This window comes from Schistocerca cancellata, chromosome 9 (assembly GCF_023864275.1).
Source record: "Schistocerca cancellata isolate TAMUIC-IGC-003103 chromosome 9, iqSchCanc2.1, whole genome shotgun sequence".
Taxonomy (NCBI): domain Eukaryota; kingdom Metazoa; phylum Arthropoda; class Insecta; order Orthoptera; family Acrididae; genus Schistocerca; species Schistocerca cancellata.
The window spans coordinates 123,057,903-123,072,005 of record NC_064634.1 but is presented as its reverse complement, the minus strand read 5'-3'; the positions used below and the strand labels follow the sequence as shown (position 1 = coordinate 123,072,005).

Sequence of the window (14,103 nt, the reverse complement as noted above, 5' to 3'; positions counted from 1 at the left end):
CCTCCTTTCAAGACACTGTCCATTCCGTTCAACTGCTCTTCCAAGTCCTTTGCTGTCTCTGACAAAATTACAATGTCATCAGCGAACCTCAAAGTTTTTACTTCTTCTCCATGAACTTTAATACCTACTCCGAATTTTTCTTTTGTTTCCTTTACTGCTTGCTCAATATACAGATTGAATAACATCGGGGAGAGGCTACAACCCTGTCTTACTCCTTTCCCAACCACTGCTTCCCTTTCATGCCCCTCGACTCTTATAACTGCCATCTGGTTTCTGTACAAACTGTAAGTAGCCTTTCGCTCCCTGTATTTTACCCCTGCCACCTTCAGAATTTGAAAGAGAGTATTCCAGTTAACACTGTCAAAAGCTTTCTCTAAGTCTACAAATGCTAGAAATGTAGGTTTGCCTTTTCTTAATCTTTCTTCTAAGATAAGTCGTAAGGCCAGTATTGCCTCACGTGTTCCAACATTTCTACGGAATCCAAACTGATCTTCCCCGAGGTCGGCTTCTACCAGTTTTTCCATTCGTCTGTAAAGAATTCGCGTTAGTATTTTGCAGCTGTGACTTATTAAACTGATAGTTCGGTTATATATACTTAAGAGCCAAAAAAATGGCTACACCTGCCTAATATCGTGTAGCGCCCACGTGAGCACGCAGAAGTGCCACAACACGACGCGGCATGGATTCGACTAGTGTCTGAAGTAGTACTGGAGGGAACCGACACCATGAATCCTGCAGGGCTGTCGATAAATCCGTAAGATAACGAGGGGGTGGAGACCTCTACTGAAAAGCACGTTTCAAGGCATACCAGATTTGCTAAATAATGCTCATTTCTGGGGGTTTGGTGGCCAGCGGAAGTATTTAAACTCAGAATAGTTTGCCTGGAACCACTCTGTAGTTATTCTGGACGTGTGGGGTGTCGCATTGTCCTGATGGAATTGACAAAGTCCGTCGGAATGCACAATGGATATTAATGGATGCAGATGATCAGACAGCACGTGTCACCCGTCAGAGTCGTATCTAGACGTATCACAAGTCCCATATCACTCCAATTGCACACGCCCCACATCGTTACAGAGCCTCAACCAGCTTGGACAGTCCCCTGCTGACATGCAGGTCCATGCATTCATGAGGTTCTCTCCATACCCGTATACGTCCTCCCGTTGGATACAATTTGAAAAGAGATTCGTCCGACCAGGCAACATGTTTCGAGTCAACAACAATTCATTGTCGGTGTTGACGGGTCCAGGCGAGGAGTAAGGCCTTGTGTCGTGCAGTCATCAAGTGTACACAAAAGTCTATATTGATGATGCTTAGTTGAATGGTTCGCACGCCGACACTTGTTGATGGCTCAGCATTGAAATCTGGAGCAATTTGCGAAAGGATTGCACCTCTGTCACGTTGAACGATTCTCTTCAGTCCTCGTTGGTCCAGATCTAGCAGGATCTTTTTCCGGCCGCAGCGCTGTCGGACATTTGATGTTTTACAGGATTCCTGATATTCACTGAACACTCGTGAAATGGTCGTAAGCGAAAATCGCCACTTCATCGCTACCTCGGAGAGGCTGTGTCCCATCGATCGTGACCGCAGTGCCGTATTCCGCCTGTTTACATTCCTCTGTACTCGAATACGCATGACTATATCAGTTTATTTGGCGCTTCAGTGTATGTCGTTGGCTTAACAGATAATATAAGTTCTGATCTCAGACTCTCAGCAAATAATATTCTCATTTATGAGTAAATGTTAGCTGGTAAAATTTTGTGTTAATATTCAGATATATCTGAACAAAACATAAATTGGTTACAATAATTGGTGACTGAGTCCTCACTTAAATACCGTAAAACTTTTATTTCGCCAAAATTTAAGTGCAATAAGTTATAACTGCACGGTTAATAAGTCATCTCATTCTTAATACCTGTGATTAACAAAGTGCAGAGACATACATTGCTCAGCCAGAACATGATGACTACCGTCCTACTATCGATATAAACCTGTCCACGTGATAGGAGAGTCACCTGGTGAGGGTTGACTGCTAGTCAGACACACACACGGTGCATGTAGTATGTTAGCGTGCTGTCCATGTGTAGAATCGGAAAGGCGCGCGATATAGCTGAGGGCTGATTGTGATAGCCCGCAGGCTCGGCACGATCATTTCGGAATCTGCACGACTTGTCGGATGTTCGAGGAGTGCTGTGGTATGTTCAACACATGGTGAAACCAAGGTGAAACCAAGGTGAAACCACGTCTAGACGTCGTGGGTTTGGGCAGTCACCTCTCATCCCCTCATTACAGACGTCGGATGTCGTTGGCTGGACAGAGTGGTAAAACAGGACAGACGGCGAAATGTGGCGAAACTAGCATCAGACTTCAATTCTCCGCAGCCGTCGATCTATGCATGCGCGAATGTTAACACCACGGCACCGGCAACTACGACTGAAATGGCAGCGTGACCATCGGTATTGAAAGTTGGCGCAGTGGGAGAACGTTGCATGGTCTGATGAACCCGATACCTTCTTCATCGTGCCGATGGGAGGACGAGAATCCGTCGTCTTCCAGGGGAGCAGCTCCTTGACACTGCTGGACGGAGATGAGCTGACGGCGGCTCCATTATGCTCTGCGGAACATTCACGTGGGCATCCATGGATTGAGTGGAGCTCGGCAAGGCACCATGGCGGCCACGGTGTATCGTGCACTGGTTGCAGACCATGTACACCCTTTCATGACGATCATGTTTCCCGACAGCAGTGGCATTTTGCAACAAGATAATGTTCCATTTCACAAGGCCAGGTGATGGAATGGTTCGAGGAACAGAGTGGTGAGTTCCAGTTGATATGATGGCCCACCAACTAGCCTCATCTGAAGCGATCCAACACATCTGGAATGTAACTGAACGTGGCGTCAGAGGTAGTCGCTCTCCTACCCGGAATGTACAGGAATTAGGTGACTTGTGTGTGTAGATACGGTGCCAGAGCTCTCCAGAGATGTACAACGGTCTCATTACTTCCGTACTACGACGCGTCGCCAACGTTATCCGTGCCAAAGGTGGACATTCCAGCTATTAGGTAGTTGGTCATACTGTTCTGGCTGATCAGTGTAAGTCGGTTATGGCTAAAGGTCTGATTGGTTGTCAGGAAACTGCAGGACTGAAGGTAATCTCTAAAGGAGATTGCACACAAAACCATAACACATATACAGTCTGTACTGAATTACTACTCAAATGTGTGGAACTAGTTCCGCATACTTGGTGAACAAGTGAGGAATAGTTCCGAATATCTCACGAAAACCTACTTAGAAAACTGCAAGAACTGGTTTTGAATACGAAGTCTACGAATTTTCTTAAGCCCATTCTCCCCCTCCCTCTCGTGCCGCATAACGGCCATATGCACCGTAAACATAAAATTATGTTAGTGACAGAGCAATGCACCCCCCTCTCCTACCGTTACATTAAAAATGTTCATTTAGCGGCTGCAAATTTAAACGAGCTCTCCAGAATTGCTTAGTTTTGGAGGAATAAGTTTCATACATGTTATAAATGAAACACATATTCTACAATTGTAGAATATTACACTAGTGCTGGGTCTGTTTCATTCATAATGAATAAAACATTTTACCAAGAACCAACGGACTAGTTAATCAACGCAATTACATTTATGAGAACAAGAAGAGATTAAGAGCTGTGACAATGTTCCAGTTACCAATCGTACGTCCCTGTTTCGATCTTTTGATAAAGTTCTCTCGACATATTTATGTCAGAGTTTAATAGATAATGTAATGGTATTGGTTATGGTTAGTAATTAATAATAAGTTCTTGCAGTTAAAGTCAATGTTTGTTAGACAACATTTTCAGCCCAGCAATATTTCAGTTCCACTCACACTTTTCACTATCTTTACGACACTAGTTCCGTTTCGGTTGTCTTCACTCGGCAATACTTCCCGTGAAACTCGCTGAATCTTGACAAATACCATTATTCATGCATGCGCGATTGTTCATGGCCACTATACCTGAGCCACTACACTTTCGTTCGTTCATAAAACCTCGTTGTATTACCTTGCCCTGAATTCTTTAATTAACTTGTTTCCTTTTATTGCACTTCCAGTTCTTACGTTCCGTCGACACTTATCTCACTTTGAGCAATCGCAGTATTCAATATAACGTGTTTCACTTGAGATTCTGTGTACCTCCCCTTCGCCAAACTTTCGCATTCATAATTCACTTCCTGTCCTCTGAATTGTACTAGCTACCTGAAAATGCATTTGCGGTCACCTCGAAAAATTACCATGACCTGCGAATGTCAGTCTCGTAAAGAATTTGGCATCTCGATGAATACATAGTCTTTTTACAGCAGGAGGCCCAGAGTCATTATTGACGTGCTTTGTTTCTGAATGCAAAGAGAACAAAAAGTAATACACAGTATCCCATTTAGTTTGAGCACTTTTTATCCAGAAGCAAAAAAAAAAAAAAAAAACAGATATTACCAAGCAAATGTTGTTTAACTAGCAGGGTAATATAACCAGTATGATTACTTTTCTTTTAATTTCGTTACGAAGACATTAACTGCAATATGTCTTGTTTAAAAAAAACATCTTATACTTTCTTCGGTAATCCAATTCTTAAAAGCTGTTCGAAACGTCCCACAGCGTACCACTCGCGTAACGATGACGTTATTAAATACATAACACAAAACTGACTTTGAGTCTCCTGTAGTACCACACAGTGCAAGTACCCGAGTACAATATCGTTTAAAAGTACTGCAGTACTTTGCTACAGGTGCCTATATTGTAAATAAGAAAATAATATAGCAATTACTGCTCTGTTAACTTACGTTCACCGTATATGAGTAACTTTTCTACCTTCTCTTCATCGGTGTACAAAGTACTCACGCGACCTTTCAATTGAAGACGGTTACGTGAATGACTGGCGTGCATTTTCCTTGTGCTTTCATTTATTTACTGTCAGCTGCAGCAAGTGAACGACTTACGTCATCCCGGATATCTGCACTGTCTGCTGGTATAGGGGAGTCAGTCAGTTTTGTGATAAGTTTTTAATAATGCCATACTCAACAGACACAGTGGCAGACGTAACAAGAGGAGTTATGCATCTCGGAGAGGTTTACTGTTGAAATTTCAAAGATTACTTACCGCAAAGAGTCGGAAAGTATTTTATTTCCTCCCAAATACATTTCGCGAAACAACCACGACGAGAAAATTCGAGAAATTAGAGCTAATAGAGGGCCTTATCGATAGTCAGTCTTTCCAAGCGTCATTTGCGAGTTTATTAGGGACGATGGTCCCAGAAGTACACTCCACCAAACACCGTCAGGTGACTTGCGAAGCATTGATGCAGATATAGATGGTACAGTGTGAGACGTTTCTGAACAGTTCTTGACGAGAAGTAGTGGACTGTTGAATAAAAAATATAGGGTGGTTTTAAAAAATAGACGTATTGCTCTTCATATCTCTGTAATAAACAAAGATACAAAAATGGCAGTCACAATCTTTGATGTCTTCCTGGTAGCTATACAGCATGTGTTCGATACATTTATTATTTTGCTTCCGTACAAAAAATGATTTGAGGTGGTCAAGATAAACAGGACACCTAGTACAACAATGAAAAGTATCGCGTGACAAGCACTTTACAGAGGGTTAAAGAGGGTAGATCAGTGGTTCAGAAGTTTCGTAGACCATTACCCCTAAGAGTAATCAGACATTAGCTTCCCCTGCTATCTGTTGCTCCCCGCCCCCTCCCCCACATTTTCGCCAACTTTAGCACATAGCTGCACTTTAGAACGAAAGACTTTTGATGGGACACTTTTATTTTTAAAATGATGAAATATGAATGATGTTTAATTTGTGCGTGCACACGTGTGAGTGTGTGTATGCGTGTGTGTGTTACAATGAATGACGAACGAATTCGTGGGTCATCGCAAGTGCTGCCCACAACTCCTTCTCGGGAAAAATAACTAAGCATCCACGGTACACACTTGTTACACAACATGCTTCCTCTGCATTACTCCTCCCAATTGCGGAAGTTGCTTGACCAGCATATTGCAACCCCATTTAAAATCAAACAAGTTCAGATGTGTGCACTATACATACTATTCGTAAATCACTTCACTGCTGCACTTCTTATTTCTGGACTGGCAGAAATTGGACAACTTCGGACTGTTTGTGCTTTGTGTCTAAACACTAGAATAATAATAGTAAAACTGTGTACAGCCCTTGTATAGTTCCTGCTGTGTCGTGTTGTCAGTTAATCCATTTAGCTGTTTCGAAGCTCGCAATAAAGCAATTTCTGGACTACTGCAGGTACTATCTACAACTTGGAGAAGATATGTTCTTGAGCATTTGTTGCATATATGTCTCACTTTTATCATCAGCGATGTCGGTACAAAGCGCAGCATATGTACATAGTAGGTGGGTTATCTGAGGAACCTTTGACTTCCGCCGCATTAACGCTACTAACTGAGAAAAAGTAATTATTGATAACTTACATTATCAATATTAGAGTCTTACAAAATTGTGATAATAGTAATGATCTTTTAAAAATAATTTAGTTTCGTGACTGACACAGAATGGGATAGATTGATTTTGACCCCTCAGAAAATTTTATTTTTACTCCTCAGGGATAACTACCCGCAGGTTGGAAACCACTGGCGTAGATGCAGGAAATCACAGAAATGAAGGAAATATACATAACTGGTGACGTTGCATGCAGCAACAGTGAAACAAATAACTAGCTGTGAAGTTAACAGAATAAAGAACGGAGGAGATTGTGAGTGATAGTTTGGTGCGAACAAATGAAGAAGGTGATATTGTAACGACAGCGTTGAATGACGTGACGATGAGGTCGCGATTTCGTCTGTTACAACTACGAACGCGCGTACCACAGCCTGCAGCGACGATACGATTCTGGCACTTACCGTGAATGCGCGGTAGATCCCCATGGCGTCTGAGAGCGTGTCGCGGCACTGAATGACGGTGAGGCTATTTGCGTGGGCCCGCCGCCCCCTCGCTTTATATGTGAGCCCCCACTCTCCTTACTCCTACACGCAGCGTTGTGCCCTGTCTCCTCCCTCCCTCCCCTCTCTCTTTCCTCTCCCTTTCACGTTCCCCACCGCCGTCTAGCGTCGCCGTCGCCACCGCAATCGGCGCTGTCAAAAATTTCTCCCGACGCCTAAATTCGCGCGCGAAAACTCGCAGCTTTCTCGCGCTGCGTACACGCGTGCGCTGTGAACCAACGCCACCCGCGTTGCCGCCGTCCGTCATCTACGCTGTAGAATGAGATACAGTTCCGAAGTAGACGCAAGAGCGCATTATCTCCCGTAGAGTTTTGTAACTTTATTAAAGCACTCATGAAATGACTTCCGCAAGAAGACTGAAACATGTCAAGACGGTTGGTTCAAATGGTTCAAATGGCTCAGAGCACTACAGGACTTCTAAGGTCATCAGTCCCCTAGAACTTAGAACTACTTAAACCTAACGAACCTAAGTACATCGCACACATCCATGCCCGAGGCAGGATTCGAACCTGCGACCATAGCGGTCGCGCGGTTCCAGACTGTAGCGCCGAGAATCGCTCGGCCACCCCGGCCGGGCAAGACGGCCGGGAGGCATTCATTTTACTGCAGTTCAGGCCAAGAACCTACTAACATTTTGGTTCCACAAAACAAACTATAGCAGAAAAAGCATATTAAACTTCATAGGGATTCGCTGACGTATGATAATCTTCCAAGTCATCTGCGTCTTCGTAGAGAGATGTGCCACTGTGAGTGCGGAAAAGAAATAGTTAGCAACTTTAACTACCTCGTTTTCACGTGTTTTCTGATAAGAACTCAACAAGAAGAACGAACTGCGAACTTTATGAAGATAACCTTTCTTCCTCTTGTGCCTCCTAGTGCTCGTCTGCGACCAAGAGAATTTTCTATCTGTGACCCAGTGGAAAACTGAAAAGAAGTAACCTTGCTTGCTACTACAGATTATTTCAGGATATTTATGCAATTTCGGTGTATGATATTACCGTTATGTTAGTTTCAATTATTTACCTACCACCTTCAATATTCTATCTATACACTCATTGCTATTAACTTTTCTATTCAATTCCTTAATACTTCTGGGCTTTTAATATTCGGAATACAAATTAAACTGCATCACAAGTTTACTACTGGATGACACGTTCCATTTCCAGTGTGTATGGAGCAGTAAAATGAAAACGAGACAAATGTAAAGAAAGCAGGTAAACTGTTTATAATTTAAAAGGTCCTCGCTGCAACTGTTAACACATATCGCGAGACAAAGAGGTCAATGCCTCCTCGAAAAGATGTTATCGGTTGCCCAGGCAACCATGATTGTGACGAGGCGTCCCACCTCATCGTCTGAAGTAAAGCGCGACCATGAATGTCTTTCTTCAGGGCAACAAAGATATAGAAATCGCATAGGGAGAGATCGGGACTGTGTGGAGGATGTGTAAGGGCTTTCCAGCGAAACGTCTGCAGCGTAGTCGAAATAACCTCTTCAATATGTGGGCCGGCCCACACTACAGAAGACATTCGCGGCCATCTATTTACTTCGGGCGAAGAGGTGCATTCTTCGATGCAATCATGGTTCCGTAGCCATCGGCAAATATTTTAACGCGAAGGCACTGGCCGTGTTGTCTCACAGTGGGATAAATTTATTAAAAATTATAACGATTACCTTTTAAATAATAAACACTGTACTTACTTTTTAGTTTTCTGTACCTCAATCGGTAAAACAGAACCTCTATAGAGTTACTTTGTTGTCCGTCCATCCGTCTGTCTCTGTCTGTCTGTCCAACTGCTAAATACCCTTCTTCTCAAGGAACGGGTAAATGCATCAAGTTGAAATTTATGTCACACACTAAAGTCTACAATCCCTTGGCGGTGTAATAAAATGTAAGCTAAGTCAATACAGTCAAAAGTTACGGCCATGTATGTCACACGTTTTGATACTCATAATCCCATTCATCAAATTCTATAGGGTACTTCCCGTTGACCTAGAACCAGACTAAACACCGCTTAGGCTACTCTGCTAATAAGTGTCTGATCTTTTTCTCTTTTTGCCCTAATTAGTATGCTACCTAGCTTGACACTTGTAGCAGTCTCGAGCTATACTTTTAAACACCACAATTGCACTACACAGTCATCCACAAACTGTTTTACTGTTTGTAGTTAAGCTTGGCAAAGAACATAGTGTATTCGTTTCTGTAAAGATTCCAGAAATCTGGAATTTTTTACTGAAAACGGCCCTTAATGTCATTTTCTCAAATATTTCAGGCCACAGATTTCCGCTCTTTAGGCGAGAGTACGCTATGTAGCAACATAAAACTGTGTGCCAGAGAGGGATTTCTACAAATGTTTATTTCAAAATAATGGCGACGTTTTTGAGATTGTAGATAAGTCGAATTGACCTCTTGTAGTTACTCTGTGAAGTACGGAAGGTATAGAGAAGAAATGAGGAGGAGCTAGATCTTTGGGTCTGTCTATGAGCCAACACTCCTGTTTTGAGTTCCTTGTTTTTCTTTCTTTCTTTTTGAGATAAAGTTTTAACTTGGAAATATTAGTCTCAATATTTGTATCACTGCCGGATAATCCGTTAGCTCAGTATCGACTTATGAGCCCAGTCATTCTTAGGGGCTTTGTACAAAAGTTTACTGCTCCTTTTAGAAAGAAAGTGTAGAACTTCTTCGACGATTTCTCGATAGGAAACTTGCTGGCAGAGTAAAACAGTGTGCCGATAGGGACTCGAACCTACGATATTTTCCATTCGCAGGTAATTGCTCTGTCGACTCCTCTGCAGAGAGAAAATTCATTCTGGAAACATTCCTACAGGCTGTGGTTAACCTATTTCTTTGCGATGTCCTTTCTTCCAGGAATATTAGTTCAAGAAGGTAAGTAGGAGAACTTCTGCGAAGTTTGGAAGATAGAAGCTGAGATACTGACGGAGATAGAGCCCTGAAGGCACGTCATTAGTCGCGCTTGGATACCTCATTCATTAGAGCACTTAACCGCAAAAGGGAAAGGTGCCACGTTAGAGTCCCGGTCTGGTACACAGTTCCGGTATGCTAGGAAATGTCAAATCAGCGCACACTCCGCTGGGGGGGGGGGGGGGGGGGAATCATTCTGGATTTCTGCAGTCTTTAACATTACAGATGGAACTGTCAATGACCAAAAGAAGAGAAGATAAAGACTCGCTACACGATTCCATGAAAACTGTTGTGTGCACATTAGTAAACTGATCTTGTATGTCCGAAGGAACATTGCATCATAATTATGAACAACACAGGCGCTGCAATATCGTATTTATCCGCCGATACCGGGCAAGCAACTTTCAATTAAAATGTCTTCTTGCACGGGAATATACACAAAGAATGTACGTGTCCAGGTTGTTGATACATGGTTGACAACATGTAAAGTTTGGGTCTGGGCGTAAGTCGTGCCGGGTAGCCTAAAGATAAGGAAACAGGACATCCTAGTTGTATTCCCGGTCGGCCACGAATTTCCAATGTCGTCATTCCATCATACATCTGATGGTTGTCCATTCTGCTGCCACCAACGTACATTTCACAGATAACCGGGAAGATAAGGAGAGAAATTACGACTTGTATGGAAGCATGTAGCCCGTAGCTTTTCCCTCGTTCAATGTTCGAGTGCAGCAGGAAAGGGAATGACTAGTAGTGGTAAAAAGTACGCTACGCCACGTTTCATACGGTGGTTTGCGCTGTATGTACGAGGGTCACTCCAAAAGAAATGCACACTATTTTTCTAAAAATACAGTTTTCATTCCGCATGTTCAAAGTTTTACAGTGTGCAGATACATGCTTCCCGTTTGTCTTCAAACTTAGTTCAACCTGTTCCCGTGAGTGGCGCCGTCACAGCATGTCTTCGAGATGACTGCTACACTTGACGTTCGTCAGATCAACGTGCTGTCATAGAATTCCTGTGCTGCGAAAACGAGACGGTGGGAAACATCCACGAGAGGTTGAAAAAGGTGTATGGAGATGCTGCTGACGATCGCATTACAGTTAGTCCGTGGGCAAGCAGGTTACGCGAAAAAAGTGGTCACGGCAATATTAAGGATTGTCCTCGCAGTGGCAGGCCTCGTACAGCACACACTCCAGACAATGTGCAGAGAGTTATCGAATTGGTGACTGCTGACAGACGCATCACAGTGAACGAATTGTCACCCTACGTTGGGATAGGGAAAGGAAGTGTTTGCAGAATACTGAAAGTGTTGGCGTTAAAAAAGTTTTGTGCCAGGTGGGTTCCCAGGATGTTGACAGTGGCTCACAGAGAAACAAGAAAAACGGTATGCAGTGAAATTTTGGAACAGTACGAGAATGGTGGATATGAATTTCTTGGAGGAATTGTGACAGGTGATGAAACATGGCTCCATCATTTTTCACCGGAGATGAAGAGGCAATCAATGGGGTGGCATCATGCACATTCATCCAAGAAAAAAAACATTCAAAACCACACCTTCTGCTGGAAAAGTTGTGACTACAGTGTTTTTCGATTTCGAAGGACTCTTGCTTGTGGACATCATGCCAAGTGGAACCACCATAAATTCTGATGCATATGTGACGACACTGAAGAAACTTCAAGCTCGACTGAGTCGTGTTCGATCACATCGGCAAAAGCAGGATGTTTTGCTGTTGTACGACAATGCACGGCCACATGACAGTAAAAAAAAACCCATGGAAGCAATCACAAAACTCGGATGGACAACACTAAGACACCTGCCTTACAGTTCTGACTTGGCTCCATGTGACTGTCATCTCTTTGGGAAACTGAAAGACTCTCTTCGTGGAACAAGGTTTGAAGATGATGACTCCCTTGTGCACACTGCCAAACAGTGACTTCAAGAGGTTGGTCCAGAATTTTACTGCGCTGGTTCCAAGATGGCGTAAGGCAGTTGGGAGGGATGGAAATTATATGGAGAAATGAAAATATTGTTCCTAAAGGATGTATCCACACACTGTTAAACTTTCAAACATGTAGAATAAAAGATGGATTTAAAAAAAAAGTAGTGTGCATTTCTTTTGGAGTGACCCTCGTATGTAGATGTAGATGTAAGTGGCAGGTACTCGCACGTCCTGCCTGGTACGTCCTCACTGACGGGTGCAATTGCAACTCTGATGCGAGTTCGAAATTCTTGCAGGTCCCGCATCGGGATCTGGGAGACAGTATCCTTCACAAATCCCCCCCCCCTCCCCAAAAAGAACAGTCTAATCGGGTATGTTAGGAGACCTTGGTAGTCAGGAAACGGCCTCTCCTCCGCCAGTCCAGCGATATGGAAACCTGTCTCCAAAGTTTTCCTAACGATAGAGGCCCAATGAGGAGGGGCACCATCTTGCTGAAGCACGATTTCAGAATGCAGTTCTTCGACCTATGGGAATGAAAACTTTTACATGTCTAGATGAACAATCGTGCTTACTGGGACGTCTGCAAAAAAAAAAAAAAAAAAAGTCAGCGGTGCCACCACATGATCATGAAGCGGACCACACCACACGTTTACCTTTGGACTATCGAACACATTATTCATGCCAAAGTGGAATTTCTGTGAGCCCTAGATCCTCACATTGCGTCGGTTTACCTTCCAGCACACACGAAAAGAAGCTCCGTCCGTGAATATCACTTTTTGCAAATAGTCTCAGAGTCTCAGATGCAGATGTTTCAAGCTTTGGTCTGCCATCGGGTTAAAGCGCATGCTGCAGCAGCATCTCAGACGTGAAGCTCAAGTCTCTTGCGTAGCACCGATTGGTGGTAGCTGCAACTGTCGAGACTCTTGGCCGAGTGATCCGGTTGTGCTCCGGATAAATGCATTGATACAACCACTCCACCTCTGTATCACTTGTGCTCGGACGTCCAGAACTCGACCTCTTCATGACACTTCCGGATTCCTTGAGCCTCGTGTACCACTGTCTGATGGTTGGACACGATAATGGGGTGCTTCTGCTGTAACGTGTCCGAAAGTTCTGCAGAACTTGGATGCCAGATTTGGCCTCTATCAACCACTCCACACACTGCAACACCTGCTGGAGTGTAGCCATTCTCGTCAATGACTAATCTGTAGAAAAAAAAGACAATAGAACTTAAGGTTTGTGAACATTATGCTGAAAACCACACCTTTATATCCCCATTTCTGAAATATACCTGATTATAGTTGTGAATATCATTTTGGAATAACCTGTACTCTGGCAGCATTAGGTGTTTATGAATCTCTAATGGTCATTGAAATTATTGGTCAGCCGAGCATTTTGAAATTAAAACTTCTCAAAAATTGTCATTTACTATTTTCTGATATGATCACTGAAAACGGCGTCTTAGATAATAGAAACTCTGGCGATATTACGAAAGATTTTATTTTAAATTATATGAGAAAAGCTTTTGTTTAATACAACGACCGATAAAGACAGAAAAACGTCACGAGCAACTTTATTTAATTCATTAGAATTCAGCCAGTTTGCAATTAATAGGATACAATTAATGTATTTAAACTAACGTATATATCTATACGAATGTCCGCCTCCGTAGCGCAGCGGTAGAGTTACCGCCTACCACACGAGGAGGCCCGGGTTCGATTCCCTCCAACGGACTGGGTGTCGTGTGTCCTTCATCACTATTTACACGCAAGTCGCCGAAGTGGCGTCAACTAAAAAGACTTGCAATACGGCGGCCGAACCCCGAAGGGAATATTCAGGCCAGTAAATGCCATACGATCATTTATCTATGTGAACCATAAGTGTATGTGCGCATTTGATTGTATATGCCTTTTAATTTATGGCATATCATGTATCAGATACTGGTTGAGTGATCATGTCCAAAGGCCGAAATAAAGATCCACGCCAAATCTAGAAATGTAGACCGCGACAGCATTCACCTTGCATATGGAGTGATTCATTGTTGAGACACGCTGCCGCAATCTTAGTGGCAGGCTTTTTCGCCCTGCCGCGCAAAGAATCACGTCCACATCCTCGTTGAAATGGAGGAAAGCAGAAATCTGCTGAAAAAAGTGTCTGCATACAACTGAATGAAATTAGTTTCCCTTGCTGATGTAGTTTTTCGAGAAACGTTTTACTTCGTGTGT

At 43.2% G+C, this 14,103-nt stretch overlaps 1 protein-coding gene across 1 annotated transcript in view; it reads right to left on the bottom strand.

The window, feature by feature from the left end:
* LOC126101029 (cuticle protein 19.8-like) overlaps window positions 1-6,975 on the bottom strand; it is an 86,730-nt gene extending 79,755 nt beyond the window's left edge. The window contains exon 1 of the mRNA XM_049911694.1: window positions 6,921-6,975. Coding sequence (XP_049767651.1) covers window positions 6,921-6,944 — 24 coding nt within the window. The 5' untranslated portion in view covers window positions 6,945-6,975. The remainder of the gene's footprint in view (window positions 1-6,920) is intronic.
* Between the last annotated feature and the right edge of the window lie 7,128 nt (window positions 6,976-14,103).